Raw genomic sequence first — 11602 nt, forward strand, 5'->3', positions numbered from 1 at the left:
GGGGGGGGGGGGGGTGGAGGGGCCGGCACCTTCTGTGTGTGTGGGGGGGGGGGATGTGGAGGGACTGGCACCTTCTGTGTTTGTGTGTGTGTGGGGGGGGGGGATGTGGAGGGACTGGCACCTTCTGTGTGTGTGTGGGGGGGGGGGGGGATGTGGAGGGACTGGCACCTTCCTGTGTGTGTGGGGGGGGGGTGGAGGGGCCGGCACCTTCTGTGTGTGGTGGGGGGTGGAGGGGCCGGCACCTTCTGTGTGTGTGGGGGTGGGGGTGGAGGGGCCGGCACCTCCTTCTGTGGTGTCGTCGGGGGTGGATGGGCTGGCACCTTCTGTGTGTGTGTGGGGGGGGGGATGGAGGGGCCGGCACCTTCTGTGTGTGTGTGGGGGGGGGGGATCGATGAGGGGCCGGCACCTTTCGGTGTAGTGTGTGGGGGGGGGATGTGGATGGGAACTGGCACCTTCTGTGTGTGTGTGGGGGGGGGGGGAGGGGGGGGGGGGGGGATGTGGAGGGACTGGCACACTTCTGTGTGTGTGTGGGGGGGTGGGGGGGATGTGGAGGGACTGGCACCTTCTCTGTGTGTGGGGGGGGGGGTGGGGGGAGGGGCAGGGCCCACCTTCGGTGTGTGTGTGTGGGGGGGGGGTGTGGAGGGGCCCGGCACCTTCTGTGTGTGGGGGGGGGGGGGTGGGGGGGGGGGGTGGTGGAGGGGCGGCACCTTCTGTGTGTGTGTGTGGGGGGGGGGTGGAGGGGCCGGCACCTTCTGTGTGTGTGTGGGGGGGGGGGAAATGGAGGGGCCGGCACACTTCTGTGTGTGTGAAGGGGGGGGGGGGTGGAGGGGCCGGCACCTTCTGTGTGTGTGTGGGGGGGGGATGTGGAGGGACTGGCACCTTCTGTGTGTGTGGGGCGGGGGGGGGTGGAGGGGCAGGCACCTTCTGTGTGTGTGGGGGGGGGGGGTGGTGGATGGGGCCGGCACCTTCTGTGTGTGTTTGTGGGGGGGGGGGGGGGAGGGGCCAGCACCTTCTGTGTGTGGGGGGGCGGCACCTTCTGTGTGTGTGGGGGGGGTGGAGGGGCCGGCACCTTCTGTGTGTGTGTGGGGGGGGGGGGTGGAGGGGCCGGCACCTTCTGTGTGTGGGGGGGGGGGGGTGGAGGGGCCGGCACCTTCTGTGGGGGGGGGGGGGGGTGGAGGGCCGGCACCTTCTGTGTGTGTGTGTGTGGGGGGGGGGGGGGGGGGGAAATGGAGGGGCCGGCACCTTCTGTGTGTGTGGGGTGGTGGGGGGGGGTGGAGGGGCCGGCACCTTCTGTGTGGGGGGGGGGGGGGGGGATGTGGAGGGACTGGCACCTTCTGTGTTGTGTGTGTGTGGGGGGGGGGGATGTGGAGGGATGGCACCTTCTGTGTGTGTGTGTGGGGGGGGGGGGATGTGGAGGGACTGGCACCTTCTGTGTGTGTGGGGGGGGGTGGAGGGGCCGGACCTTCTGTGTGTGTGGGGGGGGGGGGTGGAGGGGCGGCACTTCTGTGTGTTGTGGGGGGGGGGTGGAGGGGCCGGCACCCTTCTGTGTGTGTGGGGGTGGAGGGGCCGGCACCTTCTGTGTGTGTGTGGGGGGGGGGATGGAGGGGCCGGCACCTTCTGTGTGTGTGTGGGGGGGGGATGTGGAGGGACTGGCACCTTGTGTGTGGGGGGGGGGGGGATGTGGAGGGACTGGCAACTTCTGTGTGTGTCTTGTGGGGGGGGGGGGATGTGGAGGGACTGGCACCTTCTGTGTGTGTGGGGGGGGGGGGGGTGGAGGGGCCGGCACCTTCTGTGTGTGTGGGGGGGGGGGGGGTGGAGGGGCCGGCACCTTCTGTGTGTGTGGGGGGGGGGGGGTGGAGGGGCCGGCACCTTCTGTGTGTGTGTGGGGGGGGGGTGGAGGGGCCGGCACCTTCTGTGTGTGTGTGGTGGGGGGGGGGTGGAGGGGCCGGCACCTTCTGTGTGTGTGTTTGTGGGGGGGGGGAGGGGCCGGCAACCTTCTGTGTGTGTGTGTGGGGGGGGGGGATGTGGAGGGACTGGCACCTTCTGTGTGTGTGGGGGGGGGGGGGTGGAGGGGCCGGCACCTTCTGTGTGTGTGGGGGGGGGGGTGGAGGGGCCGGCACCTTCTGTGTGTGTGTGGGGGTGGAGGGGCCGGCACCTTCTGTGTGTGTGTGGGGGGGGGGATGGAGGGGCCGGCACCTTCTGTGTGTGTGTGGGGGGGGGATGTGGAGGGACTGGCACCTTCTGTGTGTGTGTGGGGGGGGGGGGGGGGATGTGGAGGGACTGGCAAACTTCTGTGTGTGTGTGGGGGGGGGGGGGGATGTGGAGGGACTGGCACCTTCTGTGTGTGTGGGGGGGGGGGTGGAGGGGCCGGCACCTTCTGTGTGTGTGGGGGGGGGGGGGTGGAGGGGCCGGCACCTTCTGTGTGTGTGGGGGGGGGGGGGGGTGGAGGGCCGGCACCTTCTGTGTGTGTGTTTGTGGGGGGGGGGAGGGGGAAAGGGGCCCGACACATTCTGTGTGTGTGTGTGGGGGGGGGGGGGGAAGCCGTCACCTTGTGTGTGGGGGGAGGAGCCGTCACCTTCTGTGTGTTTGTGGGGGGGTGGAGGGGCCGTCACCTTCTGTGTGTTTGTGGGGGGGGAGGGGCCGGCCCCTTCTGTGTGGTGTGTGTGGGGGGGGAGGGGCCGGCCCCTTCTGTGTGTGTGTGTGGGGGGGGGAGGGGCCGGCACCTGCGTGTGTGGGGGGGTGGGGAGGGGCCGGCACCTGCGTGTGTGGGCGGGGCCGGCACCTTCTGTGTGTGTGTGGGGGGGGGAGGGGCCGGCCCCTTCTGTGTGTGGGGGGGGGGAGGGGCCGGCACCTGCGTGTGTGTGGGGGGCCGGCACCTTCTGTGTGGGGGGAGGGGGGCCGGCACCTGCGTGTGTGTGGGGGGCCGGCACCTTCTGTGTGTGTGTGGGGGGGGGGGGGTGGAGGGGCCGGCATCCTCTGTGTGTGGGGGGGGGGGGGGCAGCACCTTCTGTGGGGGGGGGGGCAGCACCTTCTGTGTGTGTGTGTGTGGGGGGGGGCAGGGTTTCGGCACCGTGTGTGTGTGTAAGGGGGGGGGGGGGAGGGTTTTCGGCACCGTGTGTGTAAGGGGGGGGGGGGCGGCACTGGCACCTTCTGTGTGGGGGGGGGAGGGGCAGGAGCCGGCACCTTCTGTGTGTGGAGCGGGGAGGGGTCGGAGCCGTCACCTTCTGTGTGTGTGTTTGTGGGGGGGGGAGGGGCCAGCACCTTCTGTGTGTGTGTGTGGGGGGTGGGGGGGCGGCCCCCCCACACCACACGCAGGTGCCGGCCCCCCACACACACGCAGGTGCCGGCCCCCCACACACACGCAGGTGCCGGCCCCTTCCCCCCACACACACGCAGGTGCCGGCCCCTTCCCCCCCCCCCACACACACAGAAGGTGACGGCTCCTCCCCCCCACACACACAGAAGGTGCCGCCCCTCCCCCCCCCCCCCCCCCCACACACACGCAGGTGCCGGCCCCCCACACACACGCAGGTGCCGGCCCCTTCCCCCCCCACACACAGAAGGTGACGGCTCCTCCCCCCCCCCCCCACACACAGAAGGTGACGGCTCCTCCCCCCCACACACACACACAGAAGGTGCCTCCCCCCCCCCCCCCCCCCCCCCCACCCCCCCCCCCCCCCCCCCCCACAGAATGTGCCGGCCCCCCACACACACGCAGAGGGGCTCGCACATTCTGTGTGTGTGTGGGGGGGGGGGAGCCGTCACCTTCTGTGTGTGTGTTTGTGGGGGGGGGAGGGGCCAGCACCTTCTGTGTGTGTGTGTGGGGGGTGGGGGGGCGGCCCCCCACACACACGCAGGTGCCGGCCCCCCACACACACGCAGGTGCCGGCCCCCCACACACACGCAGGTGCCGGCCCCTTCCCCCCACACACACGCAGGTGCCGGCCCCTTCCCCCCCCCTCACACACACAGAAGGTGACGGCTCCTCCCCCCCCCCCCCCCCCCACACACACAGAAGGTGCCGCCCCCTCCCCCCCCCCCCCCCCCACACACACGCAGGTGCCGGCCCCCCACCACACACGCAGGTGCCGGCCCCTTCCCCCCCCACACACAGAAGGTGACGGCTCCTCCCCCCCCCCCCACACACAGAAGGTGACGGCTCCTCCCCCCCACACACACACACAGAAGGTGCCTCCCCCCCCCCCCCCACCCCCCCCCCCCCACACACAGAATGTGCCGGCCCCCCACACACACGCAGAGGGGCTCGCACATTCTGTGTGTGTGTGGGGGGGGGGGAGCCGTCACCTTCTGTGTGTGGGGGGGAAGGGGCCGGCACCTGCGTGTGTGGGGGGAGGGGGGCCGGCATCCTCTGGGGGGGGCGGAACCTTCTGTGTGTGGGGGGGAGGGGCAGGAGCCGACACCTTGTGTGTGGAGGCGGAGGGGCTGGCACCTTCTGTGTGTGTGTGGGGGGAGTGGGGGTGGCGACACCTTCTATGTGTGTTTGTGGGGGGGGGGCATCCTCTGGGGGGGGGGGGCGGAACCTTCTGTGTGGGGGGGGGGAGGGGCAGGAGCCGACACCTTGTGTGTGGAGGGGGGAGGAGCCGTCACCTTCTGTGTGTGTGTGTGTGGGGGGAGGAGCCGTCACCTTCTGTGTGTGGGGGGGGGGGGGGGAGGCACCTTCTGTGTGTGGGGGGGGGGGGAGGCACCTTCTGTGTGTGGGGGGGGGGGGCGGCACCTTCTGTGTGTGGGGGGGGGGGGGCGGCACCTTCTGTGGGACTAGGTGTGGACACTGGGATGTCTGGAGGTTAGTAGTGTGGTGGATCTCTCCTCAGCACAGCCAGGAGCGGGGTGGATCCAGGGGCCGCCATCACCCGCACACTGATCTGTATCTTTATTCTCCAGGTCGGTGACGTCACCATTTTAGTAAATAACGCGGCCGTCGTTCACGGGAAGAGCCTAATGGACAGCGATGACGACGCCCTCCTGAAGTCCCAGCACATTAACACTTTGGGGCAGTTTTGGGTGAGTTGTTGTTATATTCCCTATTACCCAGCGGTGCGGATGTACAGGAAGTAGGGATGGTCCGAACCTGCTGAGGTTCGTGTTCGTATAACCCCAAACAGGAAGGTTAGCGGCACACGCACCGCGGCCGATCTAAATAACTGAACGCAGCATCAAATCTGCAGCGATCCTGTAAGTGTGAACGCGCCCTAATAGTGAAGTGCTTCATTATCTCTGCAATCTGCTGCCTTAATAACTGACTGCCGCTCCTCCCCGGCTGCCTTAATAACTGACGCTCCTCCCCGGCTGCCTTTTATAACTGACTGACGCTCCTCCCCGGCTGCCTTATAACTGACTGACGCTCCTCCCCGGCTGCCTTATAACTGACTGACGCTCCTCCCCGGCTGCCTTATAACTGACTGACGCTCCTCCCCAGGTGCAGGGAAAATCTTGTTCCAGTCTTGGTAAACTGGGAGAAGTTTCCCAGCACCCGGGGAGGAGCGACAGTCGGTTAGAAGGCACCTGGGGAGGAGCGACAGTCGGTTAGAAGGCACCCGGGGAGGAGCGACAGTCGGTTAGAAGGCACCCGGGGAGGAGCGACAGTCGGTTAGAAGGCACCCGGGGAGGAGCGGCAGTCGGTTAGAAGGCAGCCAGGGAGAAGCGGATTGTACTTCATTATTCCGGTACATTCCCTCATCTCTCGGCAATATATCAGGGATGAGGCCAGTGGGCGGCCATGTTGGTATGAGAGCACAGTTAGTATTAGTGACACAGAGGCAGAGACTGGTGACGTGTGTATTATGGCTGACCATGGGGGCCGCCTCCTGTCCATGCAGGTGGTGACACCATCACGTTCCATCACCTTCCTGGCGCCCTATGTAAGTGGCTGTAACCTGAGTACTCGCCTGTAGCGCCATAGTGCAACCATAACCCCGACCCAACAGCTCAGCAGGGATGGTGCTGCATAAGGTTGTGGGGGTCCGGACCCTGACGCTAGGACTGGGCAGATAAGCAGTGGCGTCCGTTCCAGCTTGCAGAGAGTCGTCTGCTGTGTAGAATATAATCTTATAATATTTTGTCTCCCAGACCACCAAAGCCTTCCTGCCGCGTATGCTGGAGCTGCACAACGGCCATATTGTCTGCATAAACTCTGTGCTGGCCTTATCCGCCATCCCTGGAGCCATCGACTACTGCACCTCCAAGGCCTCCTCCTTCGCCTTTATGGAGAGCCTGACCCTGGGCTTGTTGGATTGCCCCGGAGTCGGTGCCACCACAGTATTGCCCTACCACACAAGCACCGAGATGTTCCAAGGAATGCGAGTCAGGTTAGTCTCTGATTGGGTGGAGTCCAGCGGTGGCCATGTCGGGTTTGTAGGCAGAGCTGAGGGGGGGTAGGTGGCGCCTTGGGTTGGGATGGGTGGCAGCCGCACCGGGCAGGCTCCGTACAAGGTGTCTTATAGGATTAGAAGTCCTGTAACGGCCGTATCTACGTCTGCATTCTCCAGGTTTCCCAGTCTGTTTCCTCCGCTGAAGCCGGAGACTGTCGCTCGGAGGACAGTGGAGGCCGTGCAGGAGAATCGGCCACTCTTACTTCTCCCCTGGACAATGCACCTTCTTGTCATCTTAAAAAGGTAAGAAAACCGTCATTCTTGTACGCGGCTCATGGAGGGTCTTCTAAGGCGGAAGAGGGGACCCATTTCTGCAGGTGTCTCCATGTGTACACTGATGACTACCAGAGATTATCGAGAAACCAGCAGGGACCCAGTGCTGAACCAGGAACCTAGACCACCATGGCTGAGAGAGTCCAGGCTATGGTCATGGTCACCAGTCAGACCACCACATACAGGAGATACAGGGGCTGAGAAGCATCATGGATTCTCCACCAGGAAGCTGCTGCCCCTCATGCAGTCTCTTCATGGCTGTGGAGGACTAGGAGGTAGTAGGAGGAAGGACTGGCTGCCCACCAGGCCGCAGAGGGTACTGCCCCTCCCCCATATGTTTTTGTGCCCCCTGTGCTCTTCCTGTTTCCTTCCCCTTCTGTAGACGCCAGGCTGCCGGCAGTTTTGGTCCTACCTCCAGACGTGACCTCTTGTCTCTTGTGTTTCCGCAGCGTTCTTCCCCAGTCGGCACTTGAAGAAATCCACAGGTTTTCAGGATCTTATACCTGCATGAACACATTCAAAGGGAGGACCTAGACCCAGCCGAGGAAACGCCGATGAGGCGGAGAACCCAGAAACCAGCCGGAGCGCGGTGAAGCGATCTCTGGAGCGGCGCTGATCTCCAGATCACAGACATTGCGGCGCGGCCTCCGGTCAGGCCCAGACGCTGCTGGACTGTAAAGAATCTGGAGGGGAAAGGCCGATATATATACATTTTTTATTTTTTTTGGGGGGGGGGTTTAAATTTTAAAATAGAATTTTACTGTTAAAATCGGCGCAAAGTGTGAAGACGTCTCCCCCCCCACAGTTTTATTTGGATTATTCCACTGTTTGCTCGTGTTATCACATTAAGTCCTTACAGTCGGGGGGGGGGGGGGTGCTGCGGGCGTGTGTGTGCGGGGGCCGGGGGGACCTGGCTGTTGGTGGGTGTGAGCGGGGGCTGGGGGGGGCCTGGCTACAGGTGGTGTACCCTGAAAATTTGATGTGAATAGGGCTTGAAAAAGATGAAATTGGGTCCGATTTAGTGACTGGAAGATAAACTCCTGTAAGCCCGAAAAATTGGACGGTCACAAATTTCTGTAACAGAATCTGCTCTGTGTGTGTCCTCACCCTTATGGTGCACACGAGCGTTACAGAAATTTCGGGGACGACACCTTTTTCTGGCTTACAGGAATTCATCTGCCCGTCACCAAACCGTGTGTGTGTGTGTTCGTTCACTCTTATGGTGTGTGTGTGTGTGTTCGTTCACTCTTATGGTTGGTTTGTGTGTCCGTTCACTCTTATGGTGTGTGTGTGTGTGTGTGTCCGTTCACTCTTATGGTGTGTGTGTGTGTGTGTGTGTGTCCGTTCACTCTTATGGTGTGTGTGTGTGTGTGTGTGTGTCCGTTCACTCTTATGGTGTGTGTGTTCGTTCGTTCACTCTTATGGTGTGTGTGTTCGTTCGTTCACTCTTATGGTTGGGGTGTGTGTGTGTGTGTGTGTGTGTGTGTGTGTGTGTGTGTGTCCGTTCACTCTTATGGTGTGTGTGTGTGTGTTCGTTCACTCTTATGGTTGGTTTGTGTGTCCATTCACTCTTATGGTGTGTGTGTGTGTGTCCGTTCACTCTTATGGTGTGTGTGTGTGTGTGTGTGTGTGTGTGTGTGTGTGTGTGTGTGTCCGTTCACTCTTATGGTGTGTGTGTGTGTGTGTGTGTGTGTGTGTGTGTGTCCGTTCACTCTTATGGTGTGTGTGTGTGTCCGTTCACTCTTATGGTGTGTGTGTTCGTTCGTTCACTCTTATGGTGTGTGTGTTCGTTCGTTCACTCTTATGGTTGGGGTGTGTGTGTGTGTGTGTGTGTGTGTGTGTGTGTGTCCGTTCACTCTTATGGTGTGTGTGTGTGTCCGTTCACTCTTATGGTTGGTGTGTGTGTGTGTCCGTTCACTCTTATGGTGTGTGTGTGTGTCCGTTCACTCTTATGGTGTGTGTGTGTGTCCGTTCACTCTTATGGTGTGTGTGTGTGTGTGTGTGTCCGTTCACTCTTATGGTGTGTGTGTGTGTCCGTTCACTCTTATGGTGTGTGTGTGTTCACTCTCATCTGTGTGACTTTATTAAAATAGTTTGTGTTTTTTTGTTTGTTTTTTGTGGGTGTGTTAATCAGTTTTCCTCCCTCTTCTGTATTTTCTGCTTTTTGCTCCTTGTGGGTTTGTGTTTCCTATGTTTCTTAGTTGTGTGGAGTTTTTTTATTTGTAGTGTTTTATATTGGGTTTGTGTTTTTCTGTGAGGTCCCCCTCTGGACGCGCACACCCCTGTACCATCTGAGATACATCAGAAGATGATGATTGGGTTTTGTTTGTTTTTATGTCTTATTTAATAATGGGGAGAAGGCGCCGTCTGTTTGCACGTGGACGTTTAGCCGTGAATCCTAAATGTCGAGCACTACGATCAATCTTCAGGGTCAGCGAGCAGCTCGAGCGCCACACTCCTCAAACTTTTACTGACTTGTTTGTTGAGAATCTGAAACTAAAAAAAAAAAAATTAAAATCTGAATTGCGGCTTCTGTATAAATGTCGTCAGACTTCTCGTCTTTTATTGTGGCCAATGATTCATGTATATTGGGGCCACATCACGATGGATAACAAGAAACCTGTATAGTGTGCGAGACCAGTTATATACTACGCTAGTGTACACCACAATATCTGCAGGACATACAGCAGCTGAAAAGTACTGAAAGACTGGAGATATAGAAGTAAATCTAGATAACTTTCTGAAACCAGTTGATTTAAAGTGTTGTTATATCTTCAAAATCTAAATCCACAGTAGATGTGATATAAAGCAAGACTAGGTCCAGTCTCCTGAAGGCAGGTATATAACAGCTATACTTACTATATCTAGGTCCAGTCTCCTGAAGGCAGCTATATAACAGCTATACATACTGTATCCAGGTCCAGTCTCCTGAAGGCAGCTATATACCAGCTATACTTACTGTATCCAGGTCCAGTCTCCTGCTATATAACAGCTATACTTACTGTATCCAGGTCCAGTCTCCTGAAGGCAGGTATATAACAGCTATACTTACTGTATCCAGGTCCAGTCTCCTGAAGGCTGCTATATAACAGCTATACTTACTGTATCCAGGTCCAGTCTCCTGCTATACAACAGCTGTACTTACTGTATCCAGGTCCAGTCTCCTGCTATATAACAGCTATACTTACTGTATCCAGGTCCAGTCTCCTGCTATATACCAGCTATACTTACTGTATCCAGGTCCACTCTCCTGCTATATAACAGCTATACTTACTATATCCAGGTCCAGTCTCCTGAAGGCTGCTATATAACAGCTATACTTACTGTATCCAGGTCCAGTCTCCTGAAGGCAGCTATATAACAGCTATACTTACTGTATCCAGGTCCAGTCTTCTGAAGGCAGCTATATACCAGCTATACTTACTGTATCCAGGTCCAGTCTCCTAAAGGCAGATTTTCTGAGGCTGGTTGAAAAAAAAAAAAAAACAGACTAAACAGGAATTCCGGCCAGTACAGAGAGTCACGTCTCAATGTGTCCGTCAATTACATGACTGCCTTCTCTCTGGGAGCGTTTAGATGACCTGGGAAACATTGGACTTCCTGTTTTCTGAGTCCCTTTTTCTCAAAGACTCAGAAAAAGGAAGAGCCGTGTTCTCCATGAAAACTAAAAAAAAAAATAATAATAATAATAATAGACCATCCGCCACCCCAAACCCTTCAAAAGGTGCAACTGCTGGGGCCTGAGCCGATGAGGTGGCGTATAGTACAAAGCCTCCTCTGCGGACCCTCATATCCCAGGACCCACCATCTCGCCTTCTCCTGTAGTGGCAGTCATTCCCCTGGAAGCAGAGGGGGTCTTCATATTGGCCGTCACTTCTACATGCAGACTTCTCAGGTGGAGGCGCCCAGTTAACGAGCCTCTGTTATACACACTATAGGCAGGTCAACTTTCTGTGATGGAGGCCCAATTGGTCAGAGGCTAAAAGTTGTGCCATGTTGGCCACATGTGATGATGAGGAAGGTACCCAACTTCCCTGTGACAGCCGCTGGGGGGCAACTGGACCAGGCCCTATGACCTCACCCCTGATCTGTGCCACCAACGACCCCATCCTATACATAGACTCCCATCCCACTCATAGATGAAGTATCACCCAGACCTCCAAGTCCCACTGCCCATACCACCCATCAACGCCGCAGAACAGCCTGTCTAACCTGTTTAGAGGCAACCCCTGCCCTATTTCTGCTGGTGCCCTCTGTCTCATCAGTACTAGGGCCACCTCTCCTGCCACTGCTCAACCACTGGGCCACCTCCTGCCACTGCCCAACCTCTGGGCCACCTCTCCTGCCACTGCCCAACCTCTGGGCCACCTCTCCTGCCACTGCCCAACCTCTGGGCCACCTCTCCTGCTACTGCCCAACCTCTGGGCCACCTCTCCTGCCACTGCCCAACCTCTGGGCCACCGCCCAACCTCTGAGCCACCTCTCCTGCCACTGCCCAACCTCTGGGACACCTCTCCTGCCACTGCCCAACCTCTGGGACACCTCTCCTGCCACTGCCCAACCTCTGGGACACCTCTCCTGCCACTGCCCAACCTCTGGGACACCGCCCAACCTCTGGGCCACCTCTCCTGCCACTGCCCAACCTATGGGCCACCTCTCCTGCCACTGCCCAACCTCTGGGCCACCTCTCCTGCCACTGCCCAACCTCTGGGCCACCTCTCCTGCCACTGCCCAACCTCTGGGCCACCTCTCCTGCCACTGCCCAACCTCTGGGCCACCTCTCCTGCCACTGCCCAACCACTGGGCCACCTCTCCTGCCACTGCCCAACCTCTGGGCCACCTCTCCTGCCACTGCCCAACCTCTGGGCCACCTCTCCTGCCACTGCCCAACCTCTGGGCCACCTCTCCTGCCACTGCCCAACCTCTTGGACACCTCTCCT

At 59.7% G+C, this 11602-nt stretch overlaps 1 protein-coding gene across 4 annotated transcripts in view; it reads left to right on the plus strand.

Moving 5' to 3' along the window:
* The window catches only part of DHRS3 (dehydrogenase/reductase 3), a 24871-nt gene extending 17351 nt beyond the window's left edge, over window positions 1–7520 (plus strand). For all 4 annotated transcript variants that reach the window (XM_069946530.1, XM_069946533.1, XM_069946532.1 and 1 more), the window contains exons 3-6: window positions 4903–5022; window positions 6088–6326; window positions 6507–6632; window positions 7112–7520. In XM_069946530.1, coding sequence (XP_069802631.1) covers window positions 4903–5022; window positions 6088–6326; window positions 6507–6632; window positions 7112–7196 — 570 coding nt within the window. In that variant the 3' untranslated portion in view covers window positions 7197–7520. The remainder of the gene's footprint in view (window positions 1–4902; window positions 5023–6087; window positions 6327–6506; window positions 6633–7111) is intronic.
* The last annotated feature ends 4082 nt before the right edge of the window (window positions 7521–11602 follow it).

Source organism: Dendropsophus ebraccatus, chromosome 12 (genome assembly GCF_027789765.1).
Source record: "Dendropsophus ebraccatus isolate aDenEbr1 chromosome 12, aDenEbr1.pat, whole genome shotgun sequence".
Lineage (NCBI taxonomy): Eukaryota > Metazoa > Chordata > Amphibia > Anura > Hylidae > Dendropsophus > Dendropsophus ebraccatus.